At 50.8% G+C, this 16,801-nt stretch overlaps 1 protein-coding gene across 9 annotated transcripts in view; it reads right to left on the bottom strand.

Moving 5' to 3' along the window:
• Positions 1 to 16,801, bottom strand: part of SRGAP2 (SLIT-ROBO Rho GTPase activating protein 2) — a 284,242-nt gene that overhangs the window by 7,022 nt on the left and 260,419 nt on the right. For 7 of the 9 annotated variants that reach the window (XM_045049283.1, XM_006942921.5, XM_003999427.6 and 4 more), the window contains exons 18-21: positions 10,071 to 10,295; positions 6,325 to 6,404; positions 3,949 to 4,129; positions 2,299 to 2,445 (exon numbers count right to left, since the gene is read on the bottom strand). In XM_045049283.1, the coding sequence (XP_044905218.1) occupies positions 2,299 to 2,445; positions 3,949 to 4,129; positions 6,325 to 6,404; positions 10,071 to 10,295 (633 nt within the window). Of the gene's footprint in view, positions 1 to 1,176; positions 1,852 to 2,298; positions 3,177 to 3,948; positions 4,130 to 6,324; positions 6,405 to 10,070; positions 10,296 to 16,801 lie in introns of those variants that run through there. The other 2 variants (XM_019822140.2, XM_019822141.2) reach the window with 2 other exon arrangements.

Below are 16,801 nucleotides of genomic sequence, written 5' to 3'. Positions count from 1 at the left end.
CCTGTCTGTATGGTATTTACCTTGCCAGACTGAGCGCCGAGGCCAGGCACTGTCTTATTCATCTCTGAACAACCAGCACGGATGCTTGGCACCACAGTAGCCGCTCACTAAATGTGGGAATTAAATTGAATGCCTCACCCGAATAACCCTTTGCTGATTTCCTTTTTCCACTTGAGGGTGGCTGACTCACAAAGCTCAAACTGCTGAGGAGGCAGATTGTGGACTGGCTGGTGTGTGCCAGGTCCCTCACCGGGCCCCGGGGACACGAGGAGAGGAAGGCAGATTTCCTGGTTTCAAGATGCTCAGGCTGGTGGGGGATCTGAGCGCATTTCGGGTCATGAGAGATACTCGGACTGCTGTGGGGATACAGACTAAGGGCATCTGACTCAGCCCTGAGGACCTCGGGGTTGTCAGAGGGCTTCCCCGGAGAAGTAAAATCTTCGGACTACGTCCTGAAGGGAGAGGGGGAGATGATGGGGTGAGGAGGCAGCAGATGTGAAGGTCCGGGGGTGCGAGAGAACTCGGGGCCCTTGGAAGGAGTGACGTATGGGGCAGGAAGTGAGGCTGGAAGGGCAGAGTCACTGCTAAGGGCAAGACACGCCCGGGGGCCGCCACTCAGCCACCGACCAGCGGGTGTCCCGGTCGGCCATGTCCTCTGAGCACCCCATCCTGACACGGCCAAGTAAGGAGTTCAAAGGGAACCGCCTGACTTTCCACCAGGCGTTCATCTTCTGACTGTTTCGGCTCATATCTTCTACAATTTCTTTGTACAAATGACATCAAATACGTGATGGCTTAGAAACATGTACCTAACTAATTATTTAACTCTCCCTCCACCAACCCTGCCTTGGTTTGTGGGCTAATTACAGGCTTACAACCTTACGATTACAGGCTTATAATTAACATAGACTTGTAAATAAAGAAAAAAAAATGTGATGAGCCCACAGTTACTTTTTACTAGCTTGCCCTCCCAGCAGGGCACCACTTGCTGGAGGGAAATAGATAAAATCCTCAATCCTTTTTACTGGTCTGACTTAAATCATACCTACCCTCTGTGAGCTGAATCAGCGACTTCACTAACTGGAGGGCGAAAGAGATGGAAAAGAGACACGTGCCCCAACCACGCCCCCTGCTACCGTCTGGTTGGAAAAAAGCCAAGAGATCGGGGCGACCTGGTGCGGTTTAAAAACAACAAGCATCTTTTATTCTCCTTCCAGTTTCAGTGTCCAGAGGCTACGGTGAACAGGTTTTCAATGTGCAGATCATTTCATTCCTCCAAAGCCAGAGGGGAATAAAAACTGTACATCATCTGCAATCCACATTCATCAGGAACACCCTGGGGCGCGTCATCCCGCTGGCACGGGGCCAAGTTTCAGGGTCTGGCGGAAAGAGGTCTGTAGGCTTTGGGACTTGGTGTCTGGCCCCTTGAGATGAGATTAGTTCTCCAATAACCTGAATGTCTCTAGGGGAGGCAGCAGCACACAGGCGTGGAATCCCTCCAGCCGGCCAGATCGGGTGTGGGCGGAGTGAAAACCCTTGGGATGCTGCTCACAGCCACAATGAAAGCTGGGGGGGCAGAGTTAAGAGCCTGCCGGACAGGAATGGGAATCTGCAAAGGGACTGATAGGGGAGGATGACACAGGGCTAAAGCAACAGGGACAACATGGACAATTCCTTCCACTGGTATGAAGGGGCAGAAGGGAGCTGGGGGGTTAGGCAATGAGTAAAGAGCTCAGGACGAAGCTTTCCTTGGGGGGCAGAGTGGCCTCCTTTCCTCCACAGGGTGAATGCAGGACACGGTGAGAGAGAGACACATGGGATCTACATAAACCCCTCTGGGGTCACGTGAGCCTAGTGGAAGACACACAGGATGTTGGCTCTTCGGACAGACAAGGGCCAGGAAGACGTCAAAGACTATTATTTGAGCAAGAATCGGAAAAGAGAAGGCACCTCCGAGAAACAGTCCAAAACCAAGTTGCAGAATGTGACCAAAGCTTTGGCCAGGTTTTAGTGGTCAGACAGCCGGGGAGGCCCGACCCGACAGATGCTGTGGAAACCCAGCGTGGGGCACCCTTCCACAGCACGACAGCAGCCCGCTGGAGCCCGGGACCTGCCCGCAAGGCCCGTGGAAGCTTCCTCAGCCCTGTCCGCCTTGCGGCAGCAGTGAGCGCATGCAGAGTGTTAGGCCCAGGGGCTGGGAGCCCTACGCAGCACAGGAATGGAGAGGGGGCGAGGCCGGAGGGGGAGGCTGGGCGTTGCAGGGCATTCAGGGAGCAGAAAATGAAAAGCAGAGCTTACTTGTTGATGTTTGCAAGATAAATATCGGCTACATGACCCCCACTGGGACAGCTGGCCCCCGCTCTGGCTGTCACCTTTTCTTCAGGTGGCTCAGAAATGACCTCAATCTCAGACTTGGGGCTGGACCTCTCCACGACACCGTCCTCGCTGGGGAAGGGGCAGGCAGGCAGGGAGGAGGGGAAAACAACAACAACACAAAAAGCAGTGTTAAATCGGCAAGATGGCCCCCCGACACACACGCGACCCCGCCACAGCTTGGAGGCGGCAGTGACACCAGGCCGGGCTAGCTCTGTGAGAGGAGGCACGGAAACCTAAGGGCCTTAGGAGGGTCACTTAAATAAAAATAAATAATCCCGCCGCGTGGTGCGGGATCCTCAGCTCCGCAGGAAGGCCGGGCTAGGGGACACCTGGATGCGAGGCATCTGCCTTCTACCCCGCTGCTTTTCCGGGCACAGCGGTGCCGGGGCCACCTCCCGGAGGAGGCGGCCGGTCCAGGGTGCGGTTTATCTGCTGAGGTCCCGGGCACTGCCCGGCAAGGACAGGCAGGTCTGCGGTGGCTCTGGAGATGCCGGCGTTGAGGCAGGACACCGCCACACTCTGTCGTAGTGCATCTAGCCCAGCTTAGAGCGTCCAAGCCGGTCCCAGGTCACTCCACAGCTCTCCCGGCCCCTCTGGCTACTGATGACAAAGGAAGCCCCTTCTCCCCCACAATTCATCTTCTCTCGGTCTTGTAGTGAAGCCATAATGCTAAATTTGGGAGGGTCCTGTCCACGCACAGATGGCCACCGGGTTTGCGATGTTATCAACAGAGGGAGGATCTCCCTGCAGAACGAGCCGGGGAGAGGCTGGGAGGGTGCAGACTCATTCAGGATATCAACCTTTAAAAAATAATATTAAGGGAAGGACTAAAAACACTGACAGCATCGCATCCACGGGTAGGGAGGCAGGGGCAGAGGCAGGGCAAAGGGGCAGGGAGGCAGGCTTGGGAGGGCCATGGGGTAAAAGCCCTCCTGCCCGGGAGACATTGCTTCAAAGAGTAGGAGCCAACCAACAGCCCATCCGATGAAGTCTCTCTGGGACCAGTTCACGTTCCCTTTGCTCCCTGACACCCTCTCTCCTCCTCTCCCTGTCTTTCCCCAAGTCAACCCCAGTTAAATGAACTGGCTCCTTTCCACAAGGCTGCTTAAGCTAGATTTCTTCTAGAAAAGGAAAGCATCACTTTCATTTGCAAGTGGAAAAGTGCCATCGTCATCGTCATAGGTGGCCCAACTGGTTGCGGTGAGCAGGGTTGTTTTAAAAAAAAAAAAAAAAAAAAAAAAAAAAAGAAGTAAAAATGTTTTCCCACTCTGAGCTTTCCAGAACAAAAATGTAAGTGGTCAAACAATCACCCCTCATTATCACTCATCAGGTCTAAATGTGGATGAGCCTGAGGGCTGGCAGGTTTCCACAGTGAGTGGGGGTGGGTGAGGAGTGATCTGCAGGGGGGAGAGATGGAAAAAACAATCCTCCACTTAGTCTGGGGGGGGGCGTCTTTCAAGGCCGGTATTGGTGCCCCCTGGGGGTTGGTCTCCCTCACCCTCCTATGGAGCCAGAAATAAAGTCTCCCACAGAGCAGCCAGGATGCGTGAAGGTGCAGGGGGCCCAACGTACGTGTCTTGGACCACGATGTACTGATGGGGGATGAGTCCGTCGATGCCATTGTGCCGGCCTTCCCACCAGTCATCGGAGGCCCGCTGGTAAAGCAGCAGGGATGCCCCCTTCTTGAAGGACAGCTCTCGGGCTGTCCGGCCCACGTAGTCAAACTTGGCAATGGCCTCGATGGGCTCACACTCTGAGAGGGGCAGAAAAGAAGGAAACACATGTTGTTGAGACCCACAGACTCAGGAAACGGGGCGGAAAACCCCAATTAGCTGAACTCACACTGGCAGGAAGATAGCCCAGCGTGACAAATAAGCCACCGATGATCTATGTATGAGGCAGGGGATTCCCGCATAGACGGTGCGGTGCCATCAGCCTGAAAGCACGTGTGCACCCTTAACTGCCTTTGGTCATGCTGTTCCCCCCACCTGGAATCCCTTTCTCTCTCACCTTCCTGATGAAACACACTGAGTCACAATTTAAATGTCAGCATTAAAACACAAACAAAACAAAGAATACTTTATTGTCTCAGCAGTTTCTGTGCAACAAGGAACCACATGTACAGGGTGGGAACCTTGTCTTCCTTGTGCAATCTGCCTCCTGGGAAGCTCGTCACGCTGCCCAAGAGGCTGAGCCCCACTCAGGGCAAAGGAGGCCTAGAGTAACTTCTCCGGTGCTTACACAGCTGTTTATGCCAGCCCCTATCACTGAACTTGCCATCCTGTATTTGTAAGCATCATTTCTTTTCTGATCATCAAATAACGCCACTAATTGTAGAACATTTATCATATTGTACTTTAAATACAACAAACTTTATTTATGTTGTCCATTTCCCCTAGTGGAACATGAGCTTTTAGTCTCCGTAGGAGAGAGTAACTCACCCAATCAACTTTCCAAGGAGCTAAAAATATGGAAATATATTATTGTGGGTAATGCATGGAAAATTTACTTAAAATTAATTTGAAAATTAAAAGGGGGTTACAAATGCAATATTTAGTTTTATTCTGTGTGAGCTTCCAGTCTCCTTGTCTGTTAGAAAGGGATAACAATAGTGCCTTTTTCATGAAGTTGTTACGAAGAGTCAATATATAACAGCTTGTGAAAGCACTTAGAGCAGTGTCTGGCCTGTAGTAAGAATACGTCCACGCTGGCCATTGTTATTGTTGTCATCATTACCACTATCTGGGCAGAGCCGCAGGGAGAGGTCAGAGAGCAAAAAAGAAACCCCCCTGATCTTAGTCAGGTACTCTGAGTAGTGGACAGAAAGGCTGCTTCCAGGCAAGACCACACCTAGGCAGCAGGACGGTTGGGCCTGCTCCCGGAAGGGCCGGGCTGGATATTTCGCTACTGGAGGCAGACCGGAGAAGGCCTGTCTAAATATCCCAAATCTCAGTTCTGTGCAGCCTTGGGCATATCACTTGACCTCTCTGGCCTTTGCTTTCTCAACTGGAAAATAGCAGCTCTATTTCACTAGGATTAAGAGATAAGACACACAAAGCTTCTAGCAGGAACAAATTTCCCTAGTTCACCCAGTCTCCTCCTGTAATGGGGCAGATTATCATATTGATCCATCTGACTTCAGCATCTAAATAAGCAGCCTTCATTTTTTTTTTTTTTTCTCTTTAAAAAGCTCCGCAGGCTGTGCCATTTCGTTCTCATGCCCAGAAAATTCTGAGGCCCCTTGTCAGCTGCTGAGACTTCCAAGAGCCCGAGTGGTCCAGAAATGGAGGTGCGGAACTGTTGGAAGGAGGGGAGGCGTGCTGGCCGGACAGACCCTAATCAATCACGGGCGCTGCCGAGGGGCCCGCGGTGACAGCTGTGCATTCCACCTCTCGACGCACGCCCGCCAGGCTGCACGGCGCTCGCACGTCTGTACTTTGGAAAGGGTCAATTTTTCCAGTCGGCAGGCGTGAAAGCGTGTGGTTTCTGCATCCTGCTTCCCACTCCCCCTTGGCTTGCTTCTGTTGGGCTCTTGGCACCCAGCTTCTCTCCTCCCCAGGCTCACTGTTTTTTCAAATGAACTCTCCTTGATTTTGGTCTCCAGCTACCTGGCAGGAGTCTGGGCTGTGACAGGGGACCAACATCAGGCAGGCGAGACAGGCAGGCGAGACAAGGAGCTAGGAGGTATGCGAGGGGCAGGGAGCTGGGGCGAGAAGCTTGAAAGGCTCTGAAAGGTTTCACCTCTGGTTTAACACAGAGACCATTCTATTTGGGAAGGTAGGCTGTCTCTCCATGAAAGGGAAGGAATGAAAAGGACGGACAGGGGGGCCGCTGCCTGTCTTTGGGGGACTGCTGGGCAGGAAGGTGCATCCGGAGCACAGGCTACGTCAGCCGTTCCTTCGGCTTCCCGCCCGGTGACCCCACTGCCCAGGACGCGGGGCCTCGTACCGTCATCGCTCGTGTGGTGCTCTGCGGTCACATCCTGGGTTGAGTCCTCAGCCGAGGTAGTCTCTCCGTGAGGGCTGTCACTGCAACAGAAGCAACAGTAACGGGGACCTGAGCCCTGGCTGACCAAATTCTTGTCTTCTCCTTCCCGCAGCTTCCCTGGAGCAAGGGCGCAGAAGCTATTTCACGCTCTCTGCATCCTGACCGGACACTACAGACAAGTGTTGATAATGAAACACGAGGCTCCTGAGTTTCTCTAGCCCGGGCCCTGCAGCAAAAACCACTCGACACTGCCTGCGACTCGCAATATCCGGAGACAGAGGGAAGCCCTTTTGAATTAATAAAATAAGTCTTTTTGAAAATACACAACAACTCAACTCCTCAAGGGCCATTTCTCTAGGTGAACTAGTCCCTGGAGGGAGCACGTGGAAGAAAATACGAGGTTTTTGCATGGGACGCAACAGGAGCTGGAAACCAGCCCTGGCGCTTGGTACCTGTATGACCCTGAGCAAGGGAATGAATCTCTTTAAGCCTCAACCGCCTAATCAATGAATTGAGGATAGTGGTCTGTACACCTCAGTTGTGTGAGGATAAGTGGTCTTCCTTTCCTTCTTTCTCATTTTGCTTATGTCTCTGGGCTTTGTGGTTTGGTCTGTGTACTGGTGAGAGATGGGAGGTGAGTCGGCAGGAGAAGAAGAGTCTGCTGTGGGCTGGACTCTGCGAAAGGGCGGGCATGGAAGCTGGTCAAGTTCCCAAACAGTTCAGTGAGTCTAAACTCATACAGGGTTGAGAATCAAGAATGGCCAGGGAAGTTGCTTGGAAAGTTGTTTCTTCTCCTGGTCTTCTGGCTCATGGACATCAGAGTGGACGGGGATGGGTACCAGGAAGTTCTAACTTCCTGAGAAATAGACAAGACCCCTGTTCATTTCTAAAGTTTCTTCCTCTGGCAGTTGGTAGTAACAAGGGAGCCTTTCCAGGCAGTTCTATGGAAGTATCACCACCTTCTCAACCCTACCACCTGGCCTCATAGTTGCTGCTTTTGAGCCTATAGCCTCTCCCTCCACTTAGGATGGGTCTTTCACTCCAGAAAGTTCCTCAAAGACCAGGGAACCAGTCTGGAACTCACCCCACATGACACAAGTCAGTTCCAAGGAGGCTCTTCAGACTCCAGAGAACATTCTGGGAGAACATCAACAGGGATTCCTCCTTATCAAAAAATGTGGGCATAAGTTTTCACAGGTTTACTGGGCCTACACACTGTGGGCACTATTTGCTGGGCCTACAAGCCCTCTGATGAGTTTCAGGACATTCTAGAAGCCCTCAGGCACCAGGGGTACACAGGGCAAAGGCTCAGTTTCCTCCAGAGTTCCAAGTTCATTTATGTGGCCATCCACTAAGGCAGAAGTTCTCAAATGCCAGGGAGTCCTGGATGGGTTGTTAAAAGCAGACTGCTTCACCCCTAGAGTTTCTAATTCTCGAGGGCCAGGTGGAGCTCAGTTGTCTGTATTCCTAACCAGTCCTAAGTGACGTAGGTGCTGTGGGTTCAAGGACTCCTCTCGGAAAACCACTGCTCTAACGTAAAGGCGGGATGATGCTTTTTAAGGTCCCTCCTAGTGCTAAAATCCTACTCTTAGCTCTACACCCACACCTCAGCAACACCTCAAGCCCGCCAGCACCTGCGGTCTGGGGAAGCCCAGCAGGCCAAACAGCAGGTGGTCCTGGGAAACTGGGTTCTAGTTTACGGCTGGAGAGCGTGGTGAAGTGGGACTAGCCTCCCTGCTTCGTAGCTTCAGGGAGACCAAGTGCCCGGGGCCCCCTCTTCCTGGCTCTTCTGGTCTCCTGGGTTCTCAGGCTCTGGCACCCCCTTCTGCCACCCCTCCCTCACCTCCTTCATCCATCTGAGCTCACTTCACTGGCACTTCTTCCTGTTCCCAAAGAAGAGGAGAGGATGGGAGCCTTCTGAGTGGGTGTGAGTCCAGTCGTCAGATGGTCCTTCTTACCCAAGGTCACCTGCCCTTGATCCTCGCAGGCTTCTGGCCTCCCACCCAGTCTGTGGTAGTAACACACCCTGACTAGTCTGGTGGTTTTTCCAGAGGCTGCTAATAAATGTCGGATGCATGACAAACAGCAGTTGGCCTGGGAGAATGCTTTGGAGAGAACTGGCAGAAGGTGTCCTCCCCTTCTGTGTCCCTGTGAGCCACCCTCGCCATGAACTCTGTCTGCTCCGCTGGGCTGGGACTGGGGGAACAGGGCTGAGGGGGGCTCTGTGTCCTGGGATCGGGCCAGAGATATTTGAGAAGTGAGGGCACACTTTGGAAAGAAGATAAAGCAGGCCCTGGGAACACTACTCCACAGTTTCTCAACCCTCATGCAAGAGAGAAACCAACTCTCCAAGTCACATAAACAAAGACAGCTCCTTGGAGTACACCTGAACAACATTCCGTGTCCTCACCGACCATCTGTCAGTGACAAAAAGCCTTCTCTCCAAGCTAGGAAGTGTAGGTTTCTCCAGCTCGGACCCAGATGCTGGGATCCGCGGGATAGCGGACAAGATTGAACCCGGGGGTATCAGTGGTATTTCTCTACTCACAGACACGTGAATACCACTTTCTTCACGCCTCAGGCAGAAGGCTCCTTCTGTGGGGATCAGAGAGAAGCATGGACCCACTGGCCTCTAATTAAGTGAACATCCTCTCCTGTCCTCCCCTACCTTACTGGAGAGCAATGGGGCTGCTGAATTGGTTCCAGATGTTGGATTCAGATGGAATCCGAATTGGGCTGGCTCATGCTTTCAGCCCAGGCTGAAGCACGATTCGGGGGGAAGAAGGGAGGGGAAGGAGCAGGTAAGGGATGTTAGGGAGCAAACGACAGAGGTGGTTGCCTTTGTGTTTGGTTGGGAAAAAGACACTGTAAGTGGTACCCTGGGTGCAGTGTGGGGTCCTGGACAGTGCCCTGCACTAAGACACAAAACAGCATGGTTAGAATTCCCACCCCTAAGGTGGCCTGAAAGGTTGTCACTGACCTCTCTAGGTTATAGTCACTTTATCTGTAATACGGGAATAGTGATTGGTCAACTGTGTAACACAGGGTCTAGTAAAGATGAGCCCTAGGGATTCCTTTTATATCTCTGTTCCCAGGCTAAGTCATGAAAAACCTTGCCCCACAGGATTTAATCCCGCTTTAGGATGGAAGTGGGCCTAACCTGCCGAAAATGGAGCTTACCTTACCCCTTTTTCTCCTCACAGATCTCTGCAATCATTCTAAATTATCATTGTTCAAACTCACAGCGAGGAAATTATGCCTCATATCTAAGTTCTTCGCAATAAGGAAGAAAATCTTACTTCTGCGGACCCGGACCCAGGCTTGTCTGTGTCTCTCACCACACACAGCACGGACATGGAGCCTGAGAGGCACTGCTGACTGATGAACAGTTGTTCCAAATACAACTTTACAAACTTTCTTTCCCTGGAGATTCTTAACCCTCCTATTATTGTCGCCACTGTTTTCCAGAACGGTTCCTCAAACTCATAAAAAACAGGGAAGTGGCACAAAGTGGCACTCACTCCACAGGTCGGGTCCAGGTGGGGCGCTGCCTGCACCGTCCCCAGATCCCGGCAGCTTGGACCGCCTGGGAGTGCGAGGCTGGGGGGCTCTGGGTGTTTCCCCTGGGTCTCGCTTGGCCATCTGGCTCCCACACCAGCGTGCAGTGGGGACTCCCCCTCCCCACCCTCTGGCCCAGAGGCCCCTACCAGTAGTCCTCTGTGCTTCCTCCTCTGCTGTAGACGGGGCCCTCCAGCTCCCTGGGGGTTGGGAAGATGTTCTCATGCTGGATGATGGTGGTTTTGATCAGCTCATTCACGTGGGCTTGGCAGGACACCTGGTCGTGGCCCTCAGGCACTGACATCAGTGAGGGCCCGAAGCAGATGGCGAGGTTGTAGGGGTCCATCATGTTCTCTTCACTGAACTGTGATAAACTGGAGGAGAAGGGAAGGGGGCAAGCTGGAAAGCTCTCGCATGAATGCCCAGAAAACACAATCGTGGGAGGCAATGCCAAGAGCAAGAGCAGAAGCTCCACAAATTGCCACCTGCTTTCCTGGGCATCAGAGCCCTTCTAGAAAGTCTGGGGGGAGAAGAGAATGACCACCAGGACGGTCATTCGGGAGCCGCCTCCTTGCAGGTCTCTCCCCTCCTCCCTCTCCAGCTCCCCCTTCAAATCCTACTTGTCACCCCTTCACGAGCCCCGCTCCATACCTCACCCACCAAACCCACCCTGCCTCAAGAATACGCCACTCTGCACAACCGGGATGGCTCCCACACGCCAGCCCCCGAAGCTGCCAGCGCAGATGGAGACCCTCAGGCTGCCCTCGTAATGATATGGTCAGAAGACACAGGCACTGTGTGTTGTGTACCTCCTTGCACAGCAAAATAATCAAATTACTAGGGATATTCCATTCCAAGCTCTAGACGTATTTAAAAACATTGCCACCCGATTAGCTTTTGTATCCCGTCAAGCAAGTGAATTTCTTTCTGGAACAGCTAATGTAATTGTTTTCCATTTTCATAATATCCTCTATTATTACAATCAAGATTTATTCAGGAAAAGGTCAGCATGCTGCTCAGTTTATGCTCAGGCTTTCTCTGGATGCAGTCTGACTTCGTCATTGGGTATTTATTTTGGGAAGTCCCCTTTTCAGCCAGCAGCTGCTCTGGCCACACCTCCAACCTTGGCCAAGGCCCCAAACCCTTCAGGGAGCCCCTGGGTCTCATCGGCCCTCACCGGTCTCTGTTTGTCCAGGCTGATGGCTTGGCCAGCTCTGGGTCTGTACCCCCTGCCCCCAGCCCTAGGGTGCGGAGCTGTGGGCTCTGCTAAGGAGTACTGCCTCCCTGATGGGCATCAGCAGGAGGTCCCCGGCCCCTGATTCTTACAGCTCTGAGGAAAAACCAAATCCCTCTGATGCCGAACCAGAGGTCTGAGACTCAGCTGTCTTCATCTGAGTAGGCATTCTTCAGAACGGGACAGAGTTCATTTCTAGCGTATCCTGCACCCAGACTCAAATTACCAAGCTGGTCTCTCTAACCCAATGGTTCTCTCCTCTACTGAAGATTCACATACATCTGTCCGCTTTGGAGAATCGGTGCAGGACCAAAGAAGCGGTACGATGGATGTGAACAGCTATCACGGGGGGAATTACTGTCATGGTTGAGAGTCAATGTTCTCTAGGACTTAGTCAATGCAGGGAGGCCAGCGATGGGTTCGGTTATAGATCTCAGTGGCTGGACTGCTTCATAGAAGGTCTTAAAGGCTAAATTTTACAATCCTTCCCTGGCTCCTGAGTTAATAGAGAGCTGGGATTCAGAAAAGGCCGGGAGAAGTTTCCAACTCTACTTTTTGGTCAAACAAACGTTGGAGAGAGATAGGAGAGATAATTACCTTGGTAACCACAACAGGGACAAGGAGGAGGAAGGCCATGGGAGGAGGAAGGCCATGTTTCTTTAGTGCGAACTGATGACATTTGGTAACATGGAAGAAAACCAGTCATTTCTGGGGAAGCCTGGCAGTCAAAAGGAAACAAAGTCTAGCTCCAAGAGCCCCAGCCCAAAGCCTTGTAAGAGAGGAGAAACCTTGCCAAGTCTCCTAAGGGAAGGACTGTTCAATTCATAGGTGGCTGCAATGACCATGGGCTTGAGGAGGACACATCTTCGTGGACTAGGGTCTCAGGGACCAGATGCATTTCTTACTCTCATTAAAATATAAACCAAGATCCTTCTCTCTCCTCCAATCTACAATGGGAACACCTGGGTTTAGGGGAAAAGCCATGATTCTTAACTATTTGGGGGGTCACGGCCTCCTTCAAGAATTTGACAGAAAGCAGAGATTCTCTCCCCAGAAAAATTCACATGTGTACACATACAGACGCATTTCATATACAACATAATGGTGCTAATAATCCACGAAGGCCCCAACGTCCATATCCAGGATAGGAATTCAAATGCTGGATTTTCATTGAAAACAAAACAAAACAAAACAAAAAAACAACTTAAAATGGGTAACAGTGGTAACAGCGCCATCTTTAAACATTTTTTTTGGTGTCAACTTACATAATGCCATCTCTTCTAAGAATTGTACTATATTTCTATAGCTTCTATCTATAATACTAGTGAATTCTTCTAATTGATTCAAACTCATCTTTTGTGTATCTTAACAAGGTTCAGCATAGAGATTGAGAACATAGGCTTTTGGGGAGGAATGAAAAAATCAGGATTAGTGTGGGAAACTTGTTTTTTATCATGCCCTTTTCTGGACTATTACCTTTTAATGACGCATATTTGTCTCTTAGATTAAATTAAAAGAGAAAAACAAAACGTCCGAAGAATTTTAGAGTCAATGAGACCTGGTTTTGAGTCCTGGTCACATTGCTTACCAGTTCCACGACAGTGTTCTAGGTTCCAAGTCTCTTCCTTATAAAAGAACGTACCTCCTTTGTGGGGCTGATATAAAGTTTAAATGAGCAATTATACACAAACCACTGAGCACTGTGCCTGGCACATAGGTGGGGCTCAATCAATATTTTCTGTAATTATACTATCCTAATTGCTTCTTGATATAAGGCCCTCGATTCTAGTCAGAAAATGGGAAGCAGGGCTGTCGACATTTGCCAGCAGTTGATTTATAGGAGTCTAGCCACCTTCTTCTCCTGACAGGCATCATCAAGCCGAGGACTCCAGATCCCAACATCGGAGGCTTAAATCCTCGGGGAGAACACTAAGCTTTCGACAGACAGTTTTAAATACATGACATTTCACTTAAAAACCTTCCGCTTCACACGCCCCAGGGGTTTGATTTGGCAACAACCAACAGACTGTGGGTAAGATATTACACATCAGGGTTGATCTTAGGTCTGAAAGGGATGAAGAGAAATTGTGTTATTCACCACGACCCCAGGCAAAATGTGGGGCCGAGAATCCATCAGGCCTTTTAAAAGCTTTTCCAATAGGAGATACTACAACTTCCCACTCTAAATCCGTGATTTAACAGCCTTCCCTGACTTCGCCAAAAGGCTTTCTAAGAGACGAGAAGTCAAGGTAATTCTGGCTGATTTTTTCTCATAGTCCTTCAAAGGCATCCGCTCACTCCCTCCGCCTGTAACGCTACCTGTCAGCATCCTCACGCTCCCCGCATCTGTTAAGGGACTTGCCTCTGCGCCCTCATGTTCTGCTTTCCTTCCCCCCGCAGTGAACTCCATCCTCTTTCTCCAGCAAGAATATCACTCCCACCATTGCCCTTGCTTTCTCTTCCATCATTGGTTTTTCCTCTCCACTGGGTCATTCCCACCAGCATGCAAACATGCAGTGATACTGTCCATCTGAAAAAAAATTCTCTCTTAACCCCATATCCACACCTGTCCCATTTCTCTCCTCTCCATAATAAAGCGATTTGGGAGTTGTCTGTACCTGTTGTTTCTGATTCTCTGATTCATCTCCACCTCTTCGGTTATGGACTAAATTGTGTCCCGCTCCCCAAATTTCTATGTTGAAGCCCCCCCCCCCCGCCACCACCATGTGACTGTATTTGGAGAAAGGGCCTTTAAGAAGATAATGAAGGTTACATGAGGTCATAAGGGTGGGTGCCTAATCCCATAGGACTGCAGTCCTTATATGAAGGGAAGAGACAGCAGGGCTCTCCCCGTGCGTGCACAGAGGAAAGCCATGGGAAGACGCAGAGGGAAGAGGGCCATCTACAGGCCAAGGAGGGTCCTCACCAGAAACCAACCCTGCTGGCACCTTAATCTTGGACTTCTAGACTCCAGACCATGAGAAAATGGGTTTCTGTTCCTGAAGGCACCTGGTCTGTGGTATTTTGCTATGGCAGCCCTAGCAGACTAACATACCTTCTCTCTCGCTCCCTCCCCCTCTTTATTGTGGTAAAATATACAATTTACCATTTTCACCATCTTTTAAAAAAATTTTAATGTTTATTTTTTTTTAATTTTTTTTTAACGTTTATTTATTTTTGAGACAGAGAGAGACAGAGCATGAACGGGGGAGGGGCAGAGAGAGAGGGAGACACAGAATCAGAAGCAGGCTCCAGGCTCTGAGTCATCAGCCCAGAGCCCGATGCGGGGCTCGAACTCATGGACCGCGAGATCGTGACCCGGGCTGAAGTCGGACGCTTAACCGACTGAGCCACCCAGGCGCCCCAAATGTTTATTTATTTTTGAGAGAGAGACAGAGCATGAGCAGGGGAGGGGCAGAGAGAGAGGAGACACAGAATCCGAAGCAGGCTCCAGGCTCCATATCCCCTCTTTCTCCCCTTCCCTCAGCCCCTGGCTACACAAGTCTGCTGTCCCCACTGACGTGCCTGTTCCGGACATTGCACACAAAAGGAATCACACACTATGTGGTCTTTTGCGACTGGCTTCTTTCGTTCAGTGTGATGTTTTCAAGGGGCATCCACGCTGTAACATGCCTCAGTGCCTCCCTCCTTTCTATGGCTGAACACTACCCCACCGTATGGATCTACCACATTTTTTTTTTACCCATCAGCAGCACCCCTTCTCTCCTGAACCCACAGTCAGGGTTTGACCCCTTCCACTCCATCAGCACAACCCCCTTCAGGGTCACCAATGCTCTCCCTGCTGCTAACATAATTCTTAGTCTTTTTCTCAGCTGACCTGTCATCACATTTAACTCTGTTACCGCGCCCTCTTCAAAATACTTGTCTACGTGGCTTCTGGGACACCGGTTTCTCTAGGTTCTCCTCCATGCCCATGGCCCACTGTCCCTTGCTCAGTGAAGCATCTGCTGAGCACCGGATGTTAAAGAGCAAACTCTCACCCTGACCCCTGGTACGCTCCACTTCCCTTACCTGCTTCATTTTTCTCCATAGCACTTATCTTCTGACATGTGATATGTGTACTTATTAGTTTGGTCTGTCTTCTTCCAACAGAACATAAACTCCGCAAGGGACTCCATGGGACGCCTGGACTGTTTGGTGCACTCTTAGATGGCCAGCAACTAAAACAGGGCCTGGCACACAGTAGATGCTTAATAAATATATGTGAAATAAATGACTAAGTAAGTATGTGAGCAGCTGCGGATCTCCGAAGACAAGCCAACCACAACTCTACTTGTCCATCTGCGTGTAGAAGCCAAAACACTCCTCGTGAAAGGCAGAAGAACAGCCCAGACGGAATCTTCCCAAACTAAGAGGCACCTGGAGATGGGTGAGATGTAGAGGAAACTTCAGCCTTCGTGGAGCCCCCAGGGCACCTTAGTCAGGAGAGAAGCACCACTGATTCACTCTTTCAGACGGTGGAGCAGTGTTTGAGGACCCAGCGCAGGGCTTCTGGGACTTTCATGTGAGTATGACTTGCCAGGGGACCTTAAGATACAGATTCTGATTCACAGGTCTTTGAGGGGAGAGGGGCTGAGACTCTGCATTTCTGACAACTTCCCCAAATGATGCCAGTGAAGCTGGTCCGTGGACCTCACTTGGCTAGCAAGAAACTAGAAGGCTATATTGTTTGACGTCTGAAAAAAGCAGGTTTCAAAAGGCAAGCAGCAGAATCAGCTGCAGTGAGGGGGAGCTACCTACACTTCGTTGGGGGGCAAAAACTCTCTGGGTAGTATACAGGCTGTGGTAGGCAGCCTCTAAAATGAACCCCATGGCCCCTGCCTACTGGTATTCACATCCTGGTGTAATTTTCTCCCTTTGAGTATGGGCTAGATGTAGTGACTCATTTCTAGTGAATGGAATATGGCCGAAGGCATGGGATGTCACTTCTGAGATTAGGTTACCAAGGACTGTGCTTCCTGTCTTGGGTGTTCTCTCAACTTGTTTGGAGAGAAGCCAGCCGCCATATTGTGAGCAGCTCTATGGGGAGGCCCACATGGTGAAGAACCGACGAAAGCCTCTGGCCGACAGTCGGCCAGGAGTGAAGGTCCTCAGTCCAACAACCTGCAAGGAACTGAATCCTGCCAACAGCACGCAAGTGAGCTTGGAAGCAGGTCCTCCCCTAGTGGAGCTCTCGGAAGGGACTACGGCCCTGCCCCCAACACCTTCACTGCAACCTCCTAAGACCTAGAGCCAGAGTCCCCAGCCACCCTGCCCCTGGATTCCTGACCCACAGAAACTGAGATATAACGATGAATGCCTTTTGTTTCAAGTTGCTAAGTTTTAGGGTGATTTGTTCCACAGCAATAGATAATTAATGCAGATGCCAGAAAGGATAATGTTAATAGTTCACAAGGCCTGCTGGACAGGCATGTACCCGAGGTTCATGCAGTGGACTGGGTACTCTGAAGGACACTAGCTACGTATATATGGAACCAGGTCAAGTCCACACGGCGCCAGTGCCTGGTGTAAGGAGTTCCACATACGCATACACACATATTAGTTTTTCTGGCTCCTTGAGATCGAGCATGTGTACAACCCAAGAGAAAGACCATAGCCAGAAATAAAGTACACACCCCCCCTAGG

The sequence above is a fragment of the Felis catus genome, chromosome F1 (genome assembly GCF_018350175.1).
Source record: "Felis catus isolate Fca126 chromosome F1, F.catus_Fca126_mat1.0, whole genome shotgun sequence".
NCBI classification, from domain to species: domain Eukaryota; kingdom Metazoa; phylum Chordata; class Mammalia; order Carnivora; family Felidae; genus Felis; species Felis catus.
This window is presented reverse-complemented; position numbering and strand designations above follow the sequence as displayed.